Genomic DNA, 25,340 nt, shown 5'->3' on the forward strand with positions numbered 1-25,340 from the left:
GCAATTTTTTGTTATCCTTTTGAAACAGTAAGTCCCTAGACAGCTTTAGCCTGCACTGTAATGCAGAGTCTGTCTGGAGCGGCAGGATGACAGCATGATTCCTTGCAGGCTGCATGCTTCTGTCCAAAGCTGTGACGTGAGCATTCTGCATGTCTAGCAGAGTGATGGTGCTGGAAACATATGGAAGTGTCCATCTTTGAGGTGTCTGGAGCTGAAATGGCCAATGGGGGAAGCTGTGGTGCACCTCTTACTCATTACCTTCCCCGTTTTTTTCTCAATCCTCTTTTATTACAGTGTTCCAGTATCAGACCCCCAAATTAACACAGTATTTTACAGCTTAGTACTGATGCCTCTGATTGCATATATTAATTACCATTATGTGCCCTGAGGGAAACAAGGATTTGGCAGGACAACTGAAGTCTCCCTTTTCTTTCTCCTTTACCTCCCTTGCTTCTTGGTTCCCCTTTGGGAGATGATAAATCTGACTTTTGCCATTGAGTCTGGGCATCTGGTAAGGCTACCCTGTGCTGTTAGTATCCTCCCCTTCACCCTGTCCCAGTGTGGCACTGGTAATGAAACCATTTGGGGGATGAAAGAGTGTATCTAAAACCCCCACAGGACTCTTTGTAAAGAAGAAGGAAAATAAGGTCGATGAGACCTTTCCCTTTGAATAACAGCTGGCAGGATAAGCCACAACACCAGGCAGGGATGAGCTTTCCCCGTTCACTCCGAGGGTCTGTCCAGCTACAGGTTCCTGCTTGCGAGGGAGAAGCAAACCTTTCGTCCTGGAGCTTGGCTCCCGCAGCCGTTACCCAGCTCTGCTCCGCCGCCTCCGTACCCGCATGGCGGGCGCTCGCTGCCTTCGCAGGGGAAGCAGCACTGTCGGTGCACGGGACACCCCTGAGGGAGGCGGAAAAACTGAAATGAAAGGGAAGAACGTGGAAGAAGGTGCTCTCCCATGCTCCTTCCAGGCAGACAGCTGGCTGCCGCTGACAGGCAGAGAAGGAAAGGGGCTGTGCCCAGTCAGCATCTCGGGCAGCAGCGTGGGCAGGGAGGGCAGCGCCCGCACCCCGGCAAGCTCAGGCAACAGGGCGGACAGGGCAGGAATCACGGACAGGGCAGGCAGCACAGACAGGGCAGGCAGCACGGACAAGGCAGGACACAAGGCAGGCAGAAGCGCGGGCAGGGCGGGCAGCGTAAGGCTGTTCGCGCTGCCCGGGGAGGGCTCTAATTCATCACCCTGTTCAGCGAAGAGGATGGGACGCCGCTAAACTCCCCTTCCTCCCTCCTCCCTTCCCTCTCGCCAGGCAAACCCCCACCCTCCTCCCCCCCTCCACTGCTCGCTCTTTCTCCCCAAGCAGTGAGGCTCGGACAGTGCTCGGCTCCACCGCTTTATTTTAAGATGATCGGCCAAGGTCTTTGCAGATAGATTTTATCTGAAGTTAAATAGCAGGCGCTCGCCGCTCCCTCGCCAATAAGTCATTTTTAATAGAGACAAATCGCCCTGGACGCCCCGGAGCCCCGGTGCCGCTGCTCCTGCCCTCGCCCCCCGCCGAAGGCGAGCGGGCAGTCCGGGCAGCTTCCTCCTCCCGTAAGTGTCCTGCTCGGCGGAGCCGAAGCGCGGCCGTGTGCGGAGAAGGGGAGGAGAGGGGGGGAGAGCCTGCCAGCCGCTCCACCGCCCTGACAGTGCCTGCGCTGGATGCACAGCGGTCGCGGGACACCTCGGCGCGGAGCGCGGCGAGGAGATGCTCAGGGGCGGTGGGCTACGCCGCGGCACTCCGCTCCTCTAGGCTCGCCCATGGAGCGCCCCGCGGAGCCCCGGCCGCCGTCGGATCCCTCACGCCGTACGTATCCCCGCCGCGGCCCCCCCGCGGCGTCGAGGCTGGCCGCGGCCGCAGGGGCGGAGGAGGGCTGGGGCCAGGGATGGGGGTTCTCACGCGTCGGGGCGCGGTCCCGGCCCGGGACAAGGCACGGCTCGCCTTTAAGAGCGGCAGAGGGAGGTGGGCACTTGTGGGGGCACGCAGAACCTGCTCGAGCGTGCCGAAGGCAAAGCCCTCTTGCCTCGGATTTAAGCGCCCAAGAGCATCCAGAACCCCGACCCCAGCGTCTGCTGCCCCTTGTCCCCGCTCTGGTGCCGCTCCGCGCTCTCCAAAGCGCAGCCGGGGCTCCGCGGCCAAGTGGCGGGCGGCTGCCCCTCGGTCCCCGCCGAGGGCGCACCAGCAGGCAGGACTGGCAGTGGCACTCACGAGCCATCCCAGCCCGCACCACGGGGCTCTTCTACCCAGTAAAATGACTGAGTGCCGGGAGCGCTGCCTACAGGCAATCTGCCGCCACCTCGGACCGTGCGATCACTTTACTCTGATACTGGATTAACTCAATTTTAATCGTTATTTGTTTCCCCCCCCTCCATTCACGCACCCCATCTCCTCCTTCTCTCCCGGTCTCTCCCTCGCCTCGCCCCCCCCCCCCCCCTCGCCACCCCCTTCCCTACAAACCTCTCTTCGCCCCTTGCCTCAAGCCTAACCTTGTCTTGTGGTCATGGGGTCTATAATTTCATTTTTGTCTAGGCTGGTGAGAGCTCTGCTTGTTCTGTAAAGTGGATGTCAGGTGGATCTATGTTCTGGAAGGAACAAAGAGGCAGCGAAGGCAGCGCGGAGGAAGTTTGAGCGGCTAGGATGCAGGCTGTGTACTGGTACGCGGTCCTTCTGTTGCAGCCCACCCTCTACCTGGTGAGTGTCCCCGGCCCCTCGCACGGGCCGGGCATTGGGGAGCTCGGCGGGGAGCAGGGCACCGGCCTGGCAGAGAACGAACCAACTCACGACAACTACTTGCGTCCCGCAGCAACCCTGCCCTGTCGTCCCGGGGTCGGGACCGGGGCGGAAAGGCGCGGGGCTCGCCCGGGAAATCTCGGCGGGGAACGAGGGTGTTTGGGGGTCAGACCCGTAACTTCTCTTCGGGGTGAAGGGGAGCGCCGCCGGACCAGAGCAGGGTCGGGGGCTCCCGGGCCGCATCTCTCCGTGCCATCTCCTGGGTCAGGTCCCTCGGTATCTACGTGGGTACCATTGCTCCGCCGCGGGGGCGCCCGGACAGGCTGTGGGATGGAGGCAACTTCTTGGCCTCTGCTCCCTCCTGAGGGTGGGAGCCCTTCCGCAAGGGACCCCCCGCGGTGTGCCACTACGGGCGGCGCAGCACAGGCGGGAGGGCACTCGGCGAGCACAGCTAGTATTTTCCGCGTGGTGTCATTGACTTTCGTAGCAAATCTCCTTTAAGATTACCGGAGGAACGCTAGTAAACAGCGGCGTTATCTCCTTTCACACACACACACTTTATTCCCTCTACGATCACAAGGAACAAAAACCAGGCAGGCTGCTCCTTTGCAGTCCGCATCCTCTCTCTCCTGCGATGCGTTAAGCAGGCAAACACTTGGCGGCAGCTCGACCCCGTGGCGACGGGGGAGGGAGGGAAAAGACGTTTTTCCAGGAGCACTGCCGAGAGATGCATCCCGGCGACCGTGCTGGGGGAGGCGACGGCGGCTGCCCGGCTCCGGCTCCGGCTCCGACTCCGTCTCGGTGACCGCCGGGCGCTGCCCTCCCCACCGCTCGCTGCGCTGGCGCGGCCGCGCCACCCGGGGGCGCTGCGGGGCAGCGCGGACGCCGCGCAGCACGAGGCAGCCAATCGCTAGCGGGCCCGGCCCGCGCGGGGGGGCCCTGGCGACGCGCGCCCGACCCGTCCCGTCCTTCCGGGCCCATCCCGTGCCCTCCCGTTCCCGACCGACGTACGGGCGGTGCCACGTCTGCCGCGGGCGTCTCGCCTCCCTGTGAATTTTATAGCCGGGGGTGGGAGTGGAGGGGTGGGGGGAAATGGGGGAAAAGTACGTGGCAAATAATCTATCAAAAAGCCGGAGCGAGATCGATACGTCGTGTTAAATTTTAAATGTGTTTGCTGGCAGTTAAACTGCTCTGGACTCATTACAACAACAGTGCTGGATTTATTCTAATGCACTGCAGTCTGAACAACAAGCGCATTAATTCTCCTTTAATTGTAAACTGGGAGCATTTGAAAACCATTCAGTGTGCAAATTATGCTGATTCAATTACCGTTTAGTTACAGACTTCATTACCTGAATGCTTTTTTTTTTGCCTTTTTTTTTTCTCGAGCTTGGCCATGCAGAGTGAAGGAGACGATTTTCCAGTTTCAGTGCAAAATATGATACAAAAAATTTAAAAAATAACGTGAATGAAAGACAAGGTAGGAGGAGGGAACGTGCCCTTCAGCTGGGCTGTGTCTCCTGCCAAAACAGTCGGGGAGGATCCAAAGGATTTCCCTAACGCTAGTCTTTCTGAGTCGGTACTTGCACATTTATGCCAACCTCTCCCTGTTCTCTGTATTTCGGGAGTGACTCTGAAAGTTTGCATTAGGCCATAAACTGTTTATTACCACCGAAGCATGAAGTTTTGATTAAAGCTTTAATGTGGTGCAACAAAGCAGCAAGGTGCAGCACTTTGTTGAGCCTACCCGTGTGTGCACATCACACTGTGTGGACCACAGCAGTTTCAATTAGGAATTAAATTTTCAGCGCTCAGACTGTTAGGAAGGGTAAATGAAATGGCAGCACAAACAGCTTCCAATCGAGTTTGTTAAAAAAAAACTTGGGAGGGATTAATAATATAGGTGACAGCGAGAACAGCTTATTTCCCCGTCGCCTGAACTAAGAGGTGTTCAGGGAGAGTGAATAGCCGCGGCAAGACGGGACTGCCTCGAAGTTACTCATTTACAGACACTGACTGCCTCATAACTTCTCTTCACACAGCAAACCGCTGCTCTTTTTATTTTTTTCCTCCGACCCCCTCCCCCCTTTAAACCCCTTTGTAATGAAATCTTGAGGGTGAAAAAAAGTGTTTCTGTTTTTCTTCCCCCTTTTAATAGAGACATATGACATCCAGCCTTTTTGCCTGAAATTTATAGAGGTCACCGCCGATCAGAATAAGCAGAAAATTTGCTGGGGTAGAGGTAGTTTCATGTATTATGTTTATTGATAAGAACTTTAGTTATCCTTTGTGAGATATGCATTTTCTCCTCGTTTTGAGTGGTGCAGTGCATTCAAAAATGTTACGTTTGATTTGCAATGGAAATGTATTTCTTTTTGCCTAATTGGATAACTTGGTACTTATTTGGTAGAACTATGAGTTAACCTTTAAAGGCTTGCAGTTGTTTTCTTTCTTTACTTTTACAGACCTGCAGAAAGTGTTCAAACACCTGCACTCTGTTTTATTCATCACGGCACTCCACCGCTCTTGTTTTGAAAGCATCGTAGTCAAATTCTAGTGGATATTGTTTCCTTAACCAACAGTGCTGTTCTGAGCTCAAAATCATCAGTAAGGAACACATAAATAATACAGAAAAAACCCCTTAAAACAACACTCAAAGATCGCAGACTCTTGCAGGATTGAGTTCTGCTTGTGAGGACACTGGGATTTTACACCATTCGCCTAACGGAAACATTCCCGTTGTACCTCCTGCCTAGCTGCCGCTGAATTTCCAGTCCGACATCACAGGCCAGTAAAAGGCCAGACCATTTCTTTTGATTTCTTCCTGGTGTTTTGTTGTTTTGTCGTTCCCCCCCCACCCCCACCCCCGCGTGAAAACAGCATGCTGTAGAAGCGACTACAGAACGCGCAGGGTGTTAGAAAGGACGGCAAGGATATTACTAGTTATTTCTCATTGGGACAGGTCAAGTAGGGCCTCGGAGAAGGAGGCAGATCTTTTCGGTGCGGGCAGCTGCGAAGCCCGTCCGTGCGGGAGGCCCGACGGGCCGCGTCCGGCAGCTCCAGGCGGCGACGGGCGCTCGCCCCGTCCCGCCGCTCCCCGGCCGCCACCCGCATCCTGCGCACCCCCGGCAAACGCGGCCGCCGGGCGGCAAAGTGCCTCGCAGTCGGCAGAGCTTCACCCCCAGTCACGGTCAAAGGCACTACCCCCGCACACTGGAGGGAGACCTTCCCGCAATGTACAAGCACGGCGTGGTAACATGCACCTCTTTTGCTGGGGTCATCCCGGCTCGAATGGACTTCCTTTCCTGGAGCAAGGGGTACGGAACTAATACCAGTCCTAGTTTTGTACAGTATGCTGCTCGGGTAAGGATCCCTCCCCTTCAGCCCCCGCCCGGCTTGTCGTCTTCTCCCATCGTAAGTGTTTATTCACCGGTGTGTTTGGTAGTTAGGATACACATCGGAGCCAGCTGACAGAGCGCTATTAACTCCATGCAGAACTTAAGCAGCGCAAAGGCAAAAGGAGGGGTTTCCCCCTCTCCCTCCCCCCCCGGCGAGGGCTGTTTCGCGGGGGGATCTTCTCTGCGCAATGCGCTGTCAGAAAAGTAGAACCACGGGGTCACGGGGCACCTTCTTTTACAGGGCGATGGCTTTGGCAGAGTGGCTTTGGAAACAGCCTGCTAACCTTCTCTCCGTGTCAGACTGGGATTTTAGGGTCTATTCCACAGCGTAACTGTAGCTTGGAGGCCTTTTGGCAGCCGAGAGGAGCTTCCCTGCAAAACTGTTGTGAATCATAGAGGTTTAAAATTGTCCTCAGCGGTGGCACACCTGGTACGGTATTTGCTGAGGGTTAAACAGGAGGTTAGTGACTCCAGAGTTTGTATACATTTAATTTCGCTGTGTGTTTCACTGTTTGCGGTCATTTCACCCCAGTTAAGGAAAGCTGTGGTGAACGTGAGGAGATATCACGTGCTGGCGAAAATAAGTTGATTTTGTTTAATTCTTTGTTTTTAAAGATAGTTGTTAACTGTGTCCTACTTTGTCGTGGAAGAAAAAAAACCCACAAACCACACCTCTATAGGCAGCGAAGATAAAAGACAATAGAAAACAAAAGAGAGAGAAGGCATTGTCCTACTGTAATCACCACCCACAGTATTTTCTCAGAGGCATTTGGTGCTGAATGCATTCAAGTATTGCTTTTTCCTTCCCCAAATAAGCTATTTCTTGCAATTTTCACCTTGACGTCGAAGGCGGGGAGGGAGGGGTAGAGCGCTTGGCTAGGAGGGAGAGAAGTGGCTTTTTGTGCGGGGGAGTTTACGTAGCCTTGAGGTGATCCTGCTGCTTCTTTCTAAAGGAGTTTGAGAGGCGCTGTCGCGGCGGTGTAGGGGGAAAACATTACCCTTTCGGAAGTTAAGGCATGGGAATAACTGGGCACCCACCTCGTGTGGGCGAAACAAATTTATCTGCCCTCTTGATTTTTTTTTTTTAAGTTCAGGATGATGCACTCTTTTCCGAGCTTCCTTACTTCCTAACCACTAGGGACCTGTGCTAGTTTAAAAAAGGGTTTCCCCGCACTGAAATTTCTTTTTCCCGGCGCTTAGTTCACACTGTTTCTATTTACTGAATAGCTGGAGAAAGCAGTCTGGAACAGATTTCACCTGTTAGGGAGGCACCTTACAATAATCCCTGTCTCTCTTCTACTAGCCACCTCTTCCAAGTCGATATGGTACCTAAATGTATCCATTTTAACCCCTTTAATATTTTCCCGCATCTCTAAACCGCCATTTTAATTAACAAAAAGCCAATTTCCCAATCGTCTTGGAAAGTGCGGTGAAGCAGGTTAAGAAACCAATTGCTCAGAATAGCCGCACTTGGAGGAAATGAATGTGTGAACCATCCTTCCCTCCCTAGGATAGGCTTCTGTTCTCCCGATTGGGCTTGGGTGAAGATTTGCTGTGATTTATCAGGTAGTTTAACACCCAGCTCCCTTTTCTTGTAAGTCAGCATTAAACCACCTCCTGGGTGCTTTGTAAATACAGCTTTAGCATTTTTTTCATGCAGCAGATTGACATGTTGACGATTCTGCTTTAAGGAATGTGACAATAAAGTGGAAAACCAAAGGCTGGCAAGCACTTCATCAAGGATAAAAAGGTTCTGCTGTAAGGATGTCACTCAATTTATTGTGAAAGTCGAATGAATTACGTTTAATGAAAGTGCTCCCCAGATGAATATTACCAGCAATTTCCTGAGTTGGCTCTGTCAGATTGATATGAGGAAATGCCAACCCATATCAAAAAAGATCTCCAATCTCAATTACTATGCAAGCTTTCGAAGAGCTCCTTTTTATTGATATGATATATATTGGCGGGTTCTCAATGCTGTGCAAACTGCTCTCTGTTCAACAGGACAGAACATTTCCCACGTTTTTCTGGCTTTTAAACTTCTGCAAGTGCCCTTTTTTTGAAAGGGAAACCACCTCTCATCCTCTTTCCCTTTCCATGACCTAGAGAGACCAAAGCTATATGTCTGACAGACAGAGGGAGCGATGCTCATTGCAGAAATTTTGTTCAGCCTGGATGGACAAAGCCGAAGGTCAAGAGAAATAACTCGCCTGAGACAATGGCGTTGGATCCCCTCATTTTCAGAGTATTTCTAGGCGACAATCCAGATAATGGTATTATTTGTTAGGACTAGCAATCCCAATATTCCCGCCCTTTCTTCTTCATTTCTCTAGGGCTTGTTTGGGCAAATTAGAAATTTACTAAGCCCGCGAAGAGAGAAAAGCTCTTATGTTGCCTCATCTACATAAGAATTGCCACAGTGAGAAGCTTTTCTGTTCCATTTTAGATACTGTGGTACCGGTCACTGCTTAGGAATACAGTTTCTTTTCCCATAATCCATCTTGCTGGGCTCGTTTATGATCGATTCAGTCAGCTATCTTCTATCACTTCCCCATTCTCTTTCAATTTTTAAATCGAAGCAGAGAGAGAGAGAGAGAGAGAGAGATGGTATTGAAGGGCAACCAGGAGGTTCTCAGTACTCTGCCACAGGACCGGGACATGGGTACCTCCACACGTGGGGCTGCAATCCCTGCATGCAGCATTATGTCGGGTTGGTTTGGGTTCTTATTTTCCCGTTCGTCGCTGTATCCACATCTAAAACCTTCTCCAGTGCACTATTAATCCACGTGATTTTTGTTTGTTTATTTATTTATTTAAAGTGTGATTTTCCCCCCCCTCTGTCGGACATGCTGCGGATGGTTAGTGCAAGAGCTCCGGGGAGATCAGGCAAGCGCTGACAGTCGGACCGGCGGAAGGCTGACTTTGGGGTGCCCCGCTCCATCCCGGCCCGGGACTGGCGCTGCCCCTTCGGTCTCTCCAAAAGCGCCGCCTGCACCCTGGAAGGACGCCAGAAGCGGAGCAGCACCGCGGACAGCGCCCGGGCCCACGCCGACCCGGGGACTGCGCCAGCCCCTGGAAAGCGCTCGCTCGTAGTCGCCCCGTCCCGGAGTAGTCGGTGTTTCTGTTTGCTGCTGCTTAGACCTCACCCGCAACACTCTCTGGGCTTGGGCTTTGGCAGCCTGCGTCAGTTTGCCTGAAGGAAGAAGTAGACGGGTGGACCAGCAGATCGGTGTTGCTAACGACTTGCTTTCTCTTAAGGGTGTAGCCGTTGCTTTATTTTCCAGGGAAAAACTGAGAGGGGCAACACATACAAAAGTGTGGAGTGGAACAGGGATGGTAGAATGAATCTGGGGATCAGGATGGCTGTTCTCGGCTGCTCAGATTTGTCTCATTCTATCCCAGGACCACAGCATCCTCGCCTTTTGAAGAGAGACCAGAGATACCTGAGAGCACTGGAGTAAAAAAATGAGCTAAGAGACATGGCTGACACCAAGACAAGAGAACAGGGCATGATTAATAACGACACTTTCTATCCCATGGGTAATGGCAGGAGCGGCTCTTAGACATGGTTGATGTAATTTTTGTGGTAGTGGCACTCTGAGACATCTGTGAGGGGCAGCCAGATCTTGCATCCTGCACTTGCTTGTGTCCTGGCAGACAATGCTCAATCTCCCAGCTCTCTCCTTACTTTCATGACGAGATAGTTGCAGGCAAGTGCCTCCACCCCTGTAAATCCTCACTCACTATTGACAGAGCTGTCTTCTAGAATTCTGTTGCCTGAAAAGCACTTGTCAATGAAGCGGTGACTTTTGGCAAGGAAGGTGTAAGTGAATGACTGATGGAGAGTCCTTCAATAAAGGAATGTGATGGGAATTGACTGGGCTGTGAGGAAAACCAACTCACAATCCTCATGAACCCTCCAGACAAAGCCATAAGCCATTTTTCCCTGATTCATATTGTCCCATGAATATCCGTAGTGATTGGGATACTTTTGCTAGACGTGAACACTTTCCAATTCCTTTCGATTACACCATATCCCCCTGCATAGTGTCTTGAAACTGTATTGTCTGTTGCAGAGATGTTGCTTTTATCTTCCAAATGCCACCTACATTAATGCCAATGTTTCACTGTCCAGCTAATGACAAATGTCTCAGAGATGTTCATCGGCCTTGAACACTGCACCATCTCTCCAGGTACCCTGTCTTTTCTTATCCAAGGAAGAGTTTATTAATATTTTATTTAGTAATATTTTCTTCCATGCCCCCTGTATCTGGTGAAAAAATATTTGTTCACTAATTGTTCTCTGTCCTGTCCATTTGTGAGTTAATTTTGCCAGTGCCCTCTGGGGTATCACCTCTCCTGTTAATCTTTTGATCGCTTCCCTGAGAGGGTGACCAGTGCATGGAAAGATAATCTGCTCTTTTCGTATCTGCAGGTTGTTGAAGGGGGAGAAATTAGGCCTACCAAATGATTATGTTACTAGTGCTCTATTTTCCTCAAATTTCATTTTCTAATCCAGACTAGCAAAAAAACTAAACAACAAAGATCTTGTTTGTTTCTCTGTGTTTGTAGCTTGGTTGCTTCATATTGTGTGCACCTGTGAATGGTCTTTTTTTTTTCCTGAACTTTTGAAAAATTGCTAAAATATGCCTACAATATTTCTTTGCATATTTTGCTACAAATTGGCGATAGCTGTACAGCAGACTTCTTTTAGCAGCAGAGTTGACAGCCAAAATAATACTAGGAAAGAAGTGATCTACTAGCCTTAGTTCTTGGAAAGACGTACAACTAAAATGTGTGTATATATATATGTATAAATAAAATGTATTCAAATTATATTTATTTAGAAAGAAAAATCACTTAAATCTAACCAACACAGTATGCTCAATCGAAAAAAACCAGATGCTACTTACTTTTCTTGTTAGAACATGCTTTGATCTGAAAATCCCTGAACTCAGCGGTGATTTTTAACAGTTTTCGTAGTTTTGGATCTGGCCCTGTGAGTATAGTGCTTCTACCTGATATTGCATGCATATGTCAGAAATAACAGAAGTAACATTACAAATGATTAGTGACTTGCATGTTTTATGACCCTCTTTCCTCCATTGCCTGCCCATGTCAGCCTTGCATGATGTATGAGTTAACTGTCAGCTGGTACAATATTACGTGCACTTGTTTTAAAGGTGCAAATGAGCTACTGGGTAAAAGTGAAAAGTAAAAATAAGAATCATTCTAGCCATATACTGTGAACACTATTGATAAACAAAGATTCTTCAGCAGATCCTATGGCCTGATCCTGCAGTATAATACAAGATAGGATTCCTGTGTAAGTCAGTGGCTTGTTTACTTGTGTGAGGAAGACAGATGCTGTTTCTAGTTGAAGACTGAGTAGACCATTTCTATCACCGAGAATTGCTTGTCACTATTCAGATGCCACTTCAAATTGAAAGTGTAATTGGCAGCTCTTAAAAAAATTTATGTAATGAAATTTCTGTTATGGGTAGTTCAGACCACCTGTACCATAATATTTATCTGCACAGTCATTTTTATAACCTATTCTTGATTGAACTTTAGGAAAACATTTCTTCTACTAGGCTATTTTGTCAAGAAATGTTGTCATAGGCCTTTAGGTATATAAACTGCTTACATAAAATTAATGGACTGCTTTTTATATTTACAATCTCATCCATAGCATTTGAGGCCTTGCAAAAGAAGATACAGACTTAAAATAGCAATAATATTAAAACTGTGTCCTCATGCTTGTTGCATTGTCAATAGCAGTATTGTATAATATTGGTGTGTTTAAAATCAGAATGCTAGTCTGCAATTTGACTCTAATTTAGAGTAATTTCTGCTGTCACTTACGACAACTATTCTGTAGTAAATACAGAAAATTTTTTTAATATTTATGTGGGAAATGCTTAGCACTTTAAGAAGATTTTATAAGCAATATTGATAGGTAAACCACAGCAATAATACTGTAGCTTTGTGGAGGAAAATTGCCAAGTGAACAGATCTTTAAAGAGAAGGAAAACAAGAAAGACTACAGAAATAGGACATAAAAGATGTGCATAATAAATGATGCTATTAAAAAATTAGCTCCATCCTGCTGCCTTCATCTGTAATCAGTATTACCTTACAAGGTCCACATTTTATATTCCTACTTGTTTCTTCTTCCGTCTTCCACAACACATCACATTTTCTTAACTGACTTGCTTGTAGTAGGTGGCAGTGAAGTACATGTTGCAAGCAGAAGGGAGAGAGAAGGACCCTTTAGCAATACTATTTCTGATATCTGAGTTAAAACCTTGGGATTTTGAATAGTTCACAAAGGATACCCCTAACTTCAGTGGAATCTCTTCAGAGAGTAGTCACTTGGAGAGAATAAGGAATGACATTATCTGGTCCTTGCTAAGACCGTGGTCTGTGTGAATCATCTTCTATATCTTCAGTTTCTGTCTGTGCTGACTCAAACGGTGATACCCCTTGCTGTGTACCTCCTCCTTCCTCTGTGAGAACTCTGCTGCCTCTGCTAACACCAGTCATTGCAATAAGGTGCGATTCTACTGAATTATATATGTATCAGAATATAGTTTGTGTTTCATCTTAAATGCACAGAATATTTACTAGCTAGAGCAGAGTGTGAGTCTTGGAAAAAATATTGTGTGGATTAGCAGATTGTAGTGGTATGGTTTAGTCTTCCAGTGTAACACAATCCAAATGAATATGGAAATGTGTGACTAAGGACGTTAGAGGAGGTGCCAGTGGTGTTTTTGTTCTCCACAATGTATAGAATATTCTGAAATTGTGGTGTTCAGGCACTTCTGAGCAAAGAGCAAGGGTTTGTAACTGCTTTTTAGAAGCAAACCCACAAGCTTAACTGAAGTCAGGAGACTCACATACGTTTCAGTACTTTACTGAGCTAGGAGAAAGTGAATGTAGTATGGTTTTCTTGCATTTCTTATTTTAGGATATAAAATTTTCTTTTTCCATGACAGAAAAGATAACACATCTATGTCTTTAAAAATGTTCTGAAGTAATATTTTAGGCAAAAACCTGCTGAATTTACCTCTATGCTACTTAGGATCCATTACAGTATCATGTCTATAACCAAGCATTACACTATTAACTGAATAACTAAAAATCCAATAATTATTGCAAAATAATTTTTTTTAATTCTGAATTTTTGGAATCATGATTTGTGACTCTTTCTGACTACTGATCTGAAGAAATAGTTTGCAAAATACCTTTAGATTTGAAATGAAACTAAAGTTATTAAAGTTAGGCTTTTCAAATAGATAATTCATGTGTCTTTTTTTTTTTTTTTTGTAAATGTGTTTTTGAAGCATTCAAACAGTACTACTTACTGGTTTCTAGAATTGCAAAGAGATGGAAATGGTGGCATATCTCAGAAAGCCATGTGTGGCTTGTATGCAGTATTATATTTGTGCTCTAAATTTGAAGTCTAAGTGCATTATTGATGCAACTGACGTACATTTTTTGCAGACCATGCAGATTTTTTTTTTCAAAGGAAAAATATTGAAATAATGATCATGTTGGGCAAAAAAAAGTATCCTTATTTATTCTTCCACAAGAAACTTGCATGTTGATTCAAGACTGTTCAGGCTTATGAGAACATTGGCATTGATTTCTCTGCTTGTAAAATGGGGTCTTTATCTTGATAAGTACTTCCATTTTTATAAGGTAGTTGGGAATGATATTTCATTACATTTTAGTTTGATTTTCTTTGTGTGAATTTGCTATTCATAGCTAGCACAGGAAAGAAGTAGTAAGCATTTCTAATAAATGTGAGCCAATATATATGTATGGCTATGTGGTATTCATAGCCTTTTGTCTGAGCAACTTAGTCTTCTGTGAAGTCAAAAAGAGCTGACTCTATACACTTTTATTTCTAGCATTGTTTCTTTCATTCTTGTATGCTTTAGTAAATTTACCCAGAATAATGTCATCCTGTCTTTGGTCTGCCATGAGATCCTTCCTGCAGAACTGTACTTTTGTTCTCTGGCAGAATGACTTCATGACTACAGTACTCCTTCACCTCAAGTAACAGTGACATGGTTTGTCCTTAAACTTTTGTATTTTGCTTTATCCAACAGCGCAGTGTTAGTCATGTATGTCTGGCACAAAAATGAAACTCTGCTGTCAGCTGTCACAGGTGGATGATTTGCTTTAGCTCAACAGGTGGAGCTGTGACTTCGTTAGCCTGTTGATTCAGGCTAAAATTCAGCTAGCTGGGCAGGTCCCTGACTCAATTTCACTTGTGTATTTTACATTCTCTAAATTTGTACCTACATTTCCATTGCTTATGGAAAGTTTTTAACCTCCTGATCTGTAAAACACTTCAGGTAATGAGAGGCATGTATGATTATGTATTCACCAGGAAAAGTTAATTTGTGGGAATGTGATGCTTCTAGGGGGCTTCTATGGGAGCTTTTTTCATCTCAGCTTTGCATGTTAATGGACAAATTGGAGTCTAAGACAGTATTTCCACTTAGCCCTCTTTGAGTATGGTCCACCTTGCATAGTTAATTTTTTTGCCCTCATGTTTTGTTAGGATCTCAAAGACTACAGAAGTGTTTGGAATAATTTTTTCTTCAGCATGTTTAGATAAGACTAGTTCCAGTGAAGTTATGTTAATAACATTTATAAAAATAGCAATCTCATTGCTCATACATCCTTAATTCTCATTTCATAAACTGCTTGCATCTCCCTTTGTTGCCATGTTGCCCATGTCCCCCTTTTGCCTTGATTAGCTGCAGCTGACCATGTGGTGGTTGGAATAATGTATGAGGGATCATTCTTTGTTGGGAAAACATATCCCAGAAAAACAGGGGAGTGGCTTGAATTGAGTTGGGGTAATAATATGAGGGTCCGCCAATAAAAGTTCCCACTCCTCAGAAGCTTTCTATTCTCCTGTATTCTTATCCTTTTATATTTATTTTTCATCATACACCTGTGTAAACTTGTTTTGTCTGATAAATGTTTAGAGAAAGATTATTTCCCTATGGATTTTCCCTATGGATTGAAGCATCCCGTCATAAATCAGTGCTTCAAATGTAATACTAGGAGTTCAATAATTATGTCATAAGTGTTCCTGATACTACACTTTAAGTGGCAAAGTCAGTTAGGGAAACTAAGACAATACTAACTGAAGATTTCAAGTCACAACAGCACCAGTGAAAAAATAATCTTTATGATTAGATGAAGCAAAGGGCTTCCAAACAAAGTCCAGACTAAAATATGCTGAAAACATTAACTGAATGCTTATGGGTAAAAAAAACTAAACCAGAAATCAAAATGGGAGAGGCTTTTTAATGAACAGAAGTGTAGGGAAAATTTATCAAATAAATTGTTTGCTATTAATAATGTGCACAGCTACAGTCAGATTCCAATAAATATGCCCAGTGGGGATGGAAAATCTAGACAACTGGAATTACACTGATGAATTTATCTTAGTTTCCAATGCTTTCTGAGTATGTATTTAGGAAACAAATGCTGCCACAAACATAGACTGACAGAAAGTGGACTCAATTATTTCTTTTTAAAACTGAGATATTTCTATTTGACAATGGAAGTAATTTCAAGTTACTTAAGAATGTTAAATGTATCAGAGAACTCTTAGCAGAAATGTCAGCATAAAAGTGACCTCCAACGGTTAGAAAATATACTTGAGGCTATGCTCCTGTTTATCTTCATGTTAAACAAAACCCCCCAAAATCACATGATTTGACCTATTTAGTACCTAAGCAACATTTGTTATGGTCACCTCTACTTTTGTTAGAGGACGCATTGGGAGTGGTAGGGAATGTATGCTATTATCTCTCATGCCTGAAGAAACCAGAGGTTCCTCTTTAATGGAATACTGCTGGTTCTAAAATATGAGTGAATCACTGTAGTTACACAGAAATAATACAGTAATCAAAAGGCAATCCCAACACAAATCTCTTCTTAGAAATCAAAACAAAATCTCAAAGAAAACAGAATCTGCATAGAGTCATCCTTTCCCAGTTGCTTAACTTTGATCTTTGTTTCTGTAAGAGTCTGTCTTCTCTGAACCTAGACCTCTATTTCATTCTTAACTACTTAAGATTCTTGACTACTTAAGAATTTTGTACATCTTGCATTGTTACTGTCTGAGTCAGTGTTACTCACAAAACTAAAACTCTAGTTCAGTCACAAGCTTGGTTCAAGGCTGAACTCTTCACCCAGGGATATTTTTCTTTCTCATACAGTATTACTACCACTGAACACAGCAAAAAAACCCCATTGCAAATGTCTGATGAGATGACTGCAGAAAGTTTCTCTTACATGTAATATTCTTCATTTTTCAGCTATGTTGTCTTGTATCACAGCTTCTAGCTTTAATTGGTTTACTACTTCATACTCAATTACTTCAAAATTACTTCACATGAACCAGGCATTCAAGCTCTGTCTGTCTTAAGCATGGTGATTTCAGTTCATGACAGTCTGAATATAGTCTTTGGACATTTTTCAGTGTGTATATCCTCACTGCACAGTACCTTTTCTATGGCTGATATAAGGCAGACCTGATCACTCCAGTCTCAGCTGTCAGCTGCAGTCACACTTTCAAACATCCTATTAGTCAGTTGTAAGAAACTAACAACATGTAGCTAAGCTCTGTTCCCAGATAAATGACTGCACCTCACATTCAGCTATCACTTAGAACAGAATTAATATCAGCTGTGCTTCCTCAACTTCTGGGTTGTTTTTTAACTTAAACGCCACCACTTCAGCCTAAAATACCATAACTTCTCTATTATTCACTCTCTTGACTCACATGAACACATGAAAGTGAAAAAAAAAAGAAAAAATGTAGTGCTGACCGTTGGGAAGCAGTTCTATCTGGGTCTGTAGCACTCTAGACTTACAAAAGATTTGATAGGGTCACAGGACTTTTCCAGTCTCCATTTGCTTTGTGTCTCATTCATATTTTTCTCATCAGCTCAGTGACTGAAGCATCTCTTAGGGATTTAAAAGGATCTATTTCTGCTTTTCTTCAGGAAATGTGAGCCCAAGCCTTGCAATTCAGAGGTAATTGCTTTAACCACTGCGTGGTGGAATAATCTGGAGAATTTTCTTCATTTAACTTGTCCATTTTATTCTGCTTGATGTAATACAGTCAGGGAATCCTTTAGTCAGGAAACAGGATCTTGTTCTGGGTAAGTTCTGAGATGTTAAGTGTTACTAAGACTTTTGCCCTTGCTGTTTGGCCTCATGTGTTTGAGTTCATTCATGGTAGAAGCACTTCAAATTTTGAGAGCTCTAAAACAAAAAAAAATGCTTTATTCTGATGTGTAAGGAATTCCTTAACCAGGAAGGTGAAATTATATTGCCTTGCTAATTCTATCCATTGGACATACTAGCAACAGTAAAAAAAGTATCTAGGTCTAGGAGAAGATTATGCTTCAGAAATGTCAGAAAGTGTTTAAGTTAATTCCTCTTATTTCTTTGTTTGCTTTATTTGAACAGTTTAGAAGCTTCTGTGAGTTATATTTTCAGGGAACTTTTCCCAACACAAATATGTAGGTAGCTAATTCCAGGTTATGAATTTTAACAGGTACCTTGGACAAAGAGAAAAAGCACTTCATGGTAGTAATTATAGGCTCCTTCTGGCTCTAGCCTGGAGGATCTTTCAAGGTTTCTAATGCTAAGCTTAAGCAGTGCTTTCCTGGTTTTAATCTGTTTGCTGAACCTCCATTATCTTCACAGCTACATCCAAATCCAATTCTTGCCTTACTTTTTAAAAAAAATCCCTGTCAGTTTGTCATAGCACAATTAATGAATTACTTCTAGAAAACTGTTTATGTTCCCAAGATCCTGAAAACTTTATTTTTTTCTCTGAGACGCAATACTTGTGCTTATCTGTGAGTGCACATTTTTAGCTTGAAAACTGTTACCAGTCTGCAGGCCACTACTCTCACTCACCATCCATTATTTTTAAGCTTATAATTTGCTCTGTTTAATGATTTGTATCTATCATCCATGCACGAAAATCTGTAACAAGCTACTACATGCCCTCTTTATGTCCACCTACCTTGTCATTCTCAGTGCAACTGCAAGAACTGTCAGAAAAAGGATAAGAGAACTTGGCTCCAGCATCTCATTTTATTGTTCTGGGACATCCAGAGCAAGGATTGAAGGGATATTGTGTCTTGGTGTGTCTACCTATATGAGCTGAAGAAAGCAATCTCTGTTTTGCAGAGCTAGAATGTGTATAGGTTATCCCCTGAAAGCAGCTCTGAGCATTAAAGCAAGTGAAGAATATTAATGTTTTCTGACTGTAGAAGATGAGGTGATTCTGAGAAGTAGCTAAGATTTGAGATTAAAATCACCTAACAAACTAGACTGGCTTTGAATGAGCATTCCAGGAATCATAAAAATTATATACCTGGCAGAAAAGACATGCTCTACCATAATTCAAAGGTTTTTCTGTCTCCAGAAATGTGACATTAGAACTTCTCAAAGAAGAATAGGTATTTTTATTTTTTGTTTTGTGGGGGCTTTTTTGTTTCTTTGTTTTTTTTTTTTTTTTTAGAGTAAGGTATATTTTTCTGTAATCTTGTTCTCTAAACCATTTTGTGTTAAACTTTGCACAAAGGAAAAGTGTAAGTATTTGGGTAGATACCTTGCAGGGAAATTTTTTCTCTAAGCAGTTGGAGTTCAGCAAACTGATAAGCAACTGATAAAATGTCTTAGTATGGGAAGTTTCAGGCAGCCTTAATCATAGCCATTGCTACCAGAACCATATATAATTTCTAGACATATGTGTCCTCCTAGGTGCTCTGTATGACAGTACTTTCGATTGGTGTTAGCCTATAAATAACTGTAGAACATTTTTTAAAATGTATACTTTGGAGAAACACGAAGTGATAAAAAGAATGGTAAGAAGGATGCAGTTACTGTTATTATTTATAATATTTTTAGAACACTGCCTACTGTATAGTGCTTACAAACCAGACTTTTAGTTGTAACCTTTTCATCATGAGGTGCTTAGAAAGTGCAGAGAGAATACTGGGATGTAATGGATAGATTTTAATCTTTTTTTTTTAAATTTTTTTTTACATTAAAAGCAGCAAATAGGCACATTTGATATGTATAGAAGGAAAATGATGTTCTTAAAGTGTTTAAATGCACAGAGTGTATCAAATCATACATAGCTTTAATTATTTTCTAAATATACTGTTATAGAAGTACAGACATAATCGTGCTGTTGGTTAAGGAGGGTGTGATATAGTTCTTTTTGAATAAGGATTTTTCACCCTGCCATCTCTTTATGGTTAGACCTTTTTAATCTGTACAACTGAAACATGTAGCTTCTTATAGCAGCTCAAACATAATTAGTGATCAGTTTGTGTAGAAACAGCTAAGGGACAAAAACTCCAGTCTCATTATTTCTTATTTCTCCATCTTAAAATTAGGAGATTTTTCAACTGGTAAGTAAAACTAGATCTCCAGCACCATCAGGTCTGGGGGAAACGTACTGGTAACAGGATTAAGAAAGTCTTGTTTCATTTCAGACTATATGTGACCTTGGGGGAGCTCAGTTATGCCTTGAGACAAAAAAAATTTAATGTTTCATTTTGTAGCAGTACCATCTTTCACCTTTATGTGGATTTAAAAATGTAAATAAAAGTGTTTTCTGTCAATAGGATATGTGAAGGTCACAGTCATATTCACCACCAGAATTCAAATGCCATTTGACCCATCATTGGCTCAGTAGATAAAAATGCATTTTATTCCTTTCCAGTAATCTAATTTGTAAGCACTTTATAGCCCAGCATTTTATGCCTAGTTGCTAAAAAGTAAGAAATAAACCTTTAAGCACTTCACTGCAGATTTATTTACAGAATGACTGTGAATCACATGAAAAGTTTTTAGAATGCCAGGACATCTTGTACTATAGTCTTGTAACAATGGTAAGATTGAGTACTATAAAGGACAGGAGAAATAACTAGCAAAAGAGTTAAAGGCCTCTCTGACAGTTTTAACTTCTATGTTCTTATCTCACACAATTCTCTCACAGATCATCTTTGTGGCAGCTTTGGCATAGTCTGTATTCTCCTAAAACTGAAAGCAAATAAAAGCCGGCTGTTTAGAGGTGGGGATGGATACAAACGCTTTAATTTAGATGGATTTTTTTCTAGTTTGGTCAATGCAAGACCTGGGAATCAGTGTGAGGTTGCTTTCCCACAATGCAGAGTACCCAAGTGCCCACAGATTTCTCTCTGGATATCTGGAACATTTTTTGGCCAGAGCTTCAGCCAATATTATGTCCGGATGGTTCCCCTGATCTGTCCATATGTGACTACACACACCTTCTGCTGTTGCTTCCTCTCTTGGCTAGCAGACAAATTGTTCTGAAATTTTGTAAACCATTAAGCTTTGAAACAGAAACAAATTCTTAAACAATTAATGCTGTCACAAGACTTTCTACGTGGAACTCATTCTACATCAGCTCAGTAAAAATAACAGATTTTCTTTTTTCTGGACTATGAACAATATCTTATTCTTAACTGTTTAGTGCTGCATTATTTAGAGCTTCATGAAACCTCATATTTGCCATAAGTAGAATCAGTGCACAAGATCAGGTGAACAGATTTGGCCACTACTTTTTTTCTTAATGCCATGTAACACACTGAATACATTACCATGAGATGTTCTCCACCTATTTGAGAGTAACTAATTAAAGCTAACCACTGTTAGACTCTACAAACACTTTATGGCAACAGAATTGTGATGGAACACACTTTCCATAGTCCCCCTAGATATCCATGGCTCTCAAAAAGATCTGACTTGTAGTATTAAGCAAAGACACTGTGGACTACATTTTTACAAAAATAGTCTTTTGTGGTGGAATTTCTTGTAACATCTTATATTAGGAACAGAAGGAGTTGCCACTGTTGCTGGTACTGGGGAACTCAATACCTGTCATGAGGTAGATGTCTGTAAAAAGTTGCTGTAAAGAACATACTTGGGGCTCTTTCTTAAAACACAAGTGCATAGTCAAATACAGACAACTTATGTGCTTGGCTGGCCTGTCTTTTGAACTAGGGGAGCAGCAAGCATCCCTAATCCTTAACATATGTAGTTGAGTTATGAGTCAAAGTATTTGAATGAAGAAGTTCTGCCTCTTACGTGGACTGTTAGCATGGGGATAGCTGTGCATGAATGTAAAGAGTTTCAGCTTGGAAATTACTCACGTAGAGGTAAAGAAATGCTCTGGATTTGACCACACAGAAACATGGTTGGTGAGTTGTGTCCTGAGCCTCAGCATAAACGTAAAGATGAATATTGCAATTGAAACAAGGAAGGAAAGATCCATCTTCCAGAAATTGTCTCATTCTTCCTCCTGTAGACTACTTTTCTTGATCTTTGCTTACAAAGGTATTTCTTGGCTCAATAAAGGATATGAGGGCAGTGTTTATTTGTAGTAAATAAAGTAAAGTATTCAGTAAAGATTTCACAGTAAATCTCAGCTTGAAGTAAGATATATGAAAACAAGCCCAGGAGTCTAAAGGAAATGGTTATTGCGTTTATTAACCAAGAAGGAATATTTTTCAGAATGGATGTGTTTAAAAGAAATCTCCAGTAAAGCCCAATGAGATCTAAGAACATGTGCTGACTATAACCAAGATTTCTACATGGTTTGAAGAAGTAAAACTTGGAGGGGGGTTGTTGATATTTTCTTTTTATGACAACACTTTGAGGAAAAGTACAAGCAGTAGGGAGCTTTAAGGGTTATAAAATATCCTTCCAAAGTATTATGAAAAACAGTAAATGTGTGAAGAAAAGCATGATATTTCCCTATGGAATTTGCCAGAGATAGTCTGATCTAAAGCCCATAAATGAAATAACTAGACATTTTCCCTCACTACTTCTAGACAAGTTTAACAAAGGTTTCCATAAAAAAGATTTCAGACTTTTGTAAAAAGTACAAAAAAGGCCCCCAAAAACCACTTCCCCCCAACACAAAACCTCATAACAAACAGGTAAATCAGAAGTGCAAAGGAGTGAAAGGTGATACCCATCTTGGTCTAGTTTTAGAACTTCAGCTCCAAACAGCTACACCACTTGTCTGACTGACTAACCATGAGGACACTGGTGGTAAAGTTGGAGGTTCAAAGCAGTTCCCTGCAAGTCATACTAACCACACACATTCTCCATCAACAGTAATGCTGGATACTCAGTGGGACATCATGTTACAGCTATGTGTTAGCCAATTGTCCTATCCATCGTAAACAAGAACATTCACGCATAACTGAATGGCATGATAACTCACTTAATGTTTAATTGAAGTTGCAGACTTTATGAAATAATGAAACAATGAGGGGAAAATAGCATAAAATTTATTGATTTGTCAGCAATTGATGAAGAAAATAAAAAAAAAAACACTCCATGAATCCTGCTATTGTTACACCATCTCAGATTGATGTTTTGGGATATTATGTGCTTTTGCAACTAACTCATCTGTAATAAAAGGCTGAGAGAAGAGAGATACTATTCAGAAAAGAATTTAAAAGCACCAAGCAAATCTGATGCTTTAGAAAGCTATTCTTAGCTCATTGTCAGTGAGAGAGGCCTAGAAGAAGAATGGTGAACAGTCCCCCTTCTTGGTATAAGCAGAGCTGTGCCGTAATCTTTAGATTCCAAAATGTTTTGCTGTGCCTCCCCTAAGATGAGTAGCTGGGCTGAGTTCTCTGCAAGTCTTTACACATTCCTTATGTACTTTACCTGTTAATTTGTAGCTAATAGCAGATAAAGCAAAGGATCTTTGCACAACTGTCCATTGTATTGTAAATAAATCCAGGTAGAGTTTAAGTGTTCATTAAATTTTTCACTGCTGCAATGCAGAGGAATTACTAGATGTGACTTTTTTTCTGATATGGAACCCCTGTTAGTGCCAGCCAAGTAAAACACCAAAGCATGGGCTGAACTCTGAATATGCAATACAATGAGACTCTTCAAATGTTTAAACATTTTCTTCCATCCTCTACTGGATTAAGGCATATGTGCTGCGAGAGCATCTCTGAGTACTGTAAAAATAGAGCTAAGGCTAAATTCCTGTATTACCAGTGAATTAATATGGAAATGATTCAAAATTTTCTATCTGAAAGATGACATTGTAATGCATTTCTTAATTTAATTCTGCTTTGTTATTCTCTATTGTGAATTAAAATCTAAACATCTGAACAGTGCTAAAGTTCACATGAAAAACCACTGCCTGAGTTGTATACAACTCTTGAGACAATAGTCTGAGGATTTAAATTATGCAAGTAGAACTAACAAAGAGAGCTGTTTATTATTTTATATTGTATTTTTCATCTTTTTTACCTAGCTTACTGATGGATATCTGATCAATGAGGAATAATGATGAGTTTGTACAGCACAGGAGCTGAGGATTTGTGTTCTTTAGCAAGGCCCACAGAAGATTTCGTACTATCTAAAGCAAGGTTTAAGTAGGATAAATGAAGGGTAAGGGGCATACTTTCTAGCTAGTCTTCACTTACAGTGGATACTGAGAAATAATTCAGTCCTCAGATGCTTGGAAGTAAATACTTGTCTGATGTCAATAAAACCATCTGTAATACAGTTTTCATGCTAAGCCTATTGTAAATTTTAAGCTATGGAAACAAGATAGAAATGACCTTGTATTGGGTCTGGCTGAGGTGGAGTTCACTTCCCCATGGCAGTCCTCACAATGCTGGGGATTTGCATTGGTAGCTAGAAAAGTCTTGATAACACACCAGTGTTTTGGTTACTGCTGGGCAGTGCTTTGTCTCTCTGGCATTTGACCCATTAGTAGACCAGAAGTGGGCAAACTGGTGGGAGCTAATTGTAGCTAGAAGTAGCTAGATGCAGCTAGATCCTCCCCCTGAGAGGGGACATAACTATGCCAGATCACCCAAATTAACTGAAGGAATATTCCATACCGTATGATGTCAGCTCAGATATAAAAGATAAGGAAAGGAGGAGAAAGGGGGAGGGGGGTATTCATTGTTTACAATGCTTTCTTTTCACAGCAGCTGCTATGAAGCTCTGCTTCCTGGGAAGTGGCTGAATGCCACTTGCTCATGGGAAGTAGAGAATAAATCTATTTTTTTCTCTTTACTTCTATGGGCATAAACTTTCACTTTTGCTTTGGTAAACTATCTTAATCTATGAGTCATTTTCTATCTTATTTTCTCTGCTCTGTCCATCTGGGAAGGGGAGCGATAGAGTGGCTTTGATGGGTGCCTTGCATTCAGCCAAGGTCAACCCACTACAGTTACACACTGATGAAAGTAAGAGGCCTATTTTATTTGCTATTTGTTCAGAGTTGTGTTTAGCTGTGAATTTTCTAATGTAAATCTTAGTACATATTGCAAAACAATCCTGCTCACTGCTGAAGAGAGCTGATTGTCCACTACTTGGTAGGAGGTTATGAGGTGACCTCGGTTACACCACTCAGAGTCTCATCTGAGACTGCTATCTGGTGCAGCTGCAGCCTACCTCATCACCATGATTGTACAAGATGTGGCTGGAGTTCTTGGTTTAGACAGAAAACATGTCTTTCTGCCTTGCACGATCTTGCTGACGATCCTGGCCCAAGTGATGAGAAAAATATAGCCCACTTTTGTCTACTGGTTCTTGAAAACCCTCGACACCTGACATTTACAGTGGGTTTTGGTGATCAGCACAACATGCATAAGCATGCATGGCATTACTTTGAGTTCTCACAGTTAGCACACAGGTCTGTGGCTGTTTCAGCTTGGTCCGGCCTCTGCTTACCTCATATGTCAACCACTGCAACAAGTCCTAGATTTATTTATGCAGGGGAATCACTGTTGTCCAGTCTATGCCCACATTTAAGCAAAATTCAATCAGGAACTCAGCTGCACCTTCTTGCTGTGAAGCCTGCCCAGCTCCCTCCACAGGGTTCCTCTCCTCCCTTCCTAGGGCTTTCAGGAATACATATACAACATGATTTAATTTGCAAAAGTGGAGGACTTGTAGAGAGTGAATACATTCTATGGGTGCATATTGGTAAAAACCCCAATAAATACTCAGAAGACAAAGTGAGAGTGATGCCTGAAAAGATACATGACTTATTTGATCTAGTAGCAATGGTTTCCTTTTTATACAGAAAGTTCAT

General features: G+C 42.9%; 1 protein-coding gene across 2 annotated transcripts in view; it reads left to right on the forward strand.

The window, feature by feature from the left end:
* Nucleotides 1-954: 954 nt before the first annotated feature.
* The window catches only part of NXPH1 (neurexophilin 1), a 143,843-nt gene continuing 119,457 nt past the window's right edge, over nucleotides 955-25,340 (forward strand). Inside the window, exons 1-2 of one of the 2 annotated variants that reach the window (XM_071560023.1) lie at nucleotides 955-1,844; nucleotides 2,568-2,729. In XM_071560023.1, coding sequence (XP_071416124.1) covers nucleotides 2,676-2,729 — 54 coding nt within the window. In that variant the 5' untranslated portion in view covers nucleotides 955-1,844; nucleotides 2,568-2,675. The remainder of the gene's footprint in view (nucleotides 1,845-2,567; nucleotides 2,730-25,340) is intronic. The other variant, XM_071560024.1, reaches the window with a different exon arrangement.

This window comes from Pithys albifrons, chromosome 7, assembly GCF_047495875.1.
Source record: "Pithys albifrons albifrons isolate INPA30051 chromosome 7, PitAlb_v1, whole genome shotgun sequence".
NCBI classification, from domain to species: domain Eukaryota; kingdom Metazoa; phylum Chordata; class Aves; order Passeriformes; family Thamnophilidae; genus Pithys; species Pithys albifrons.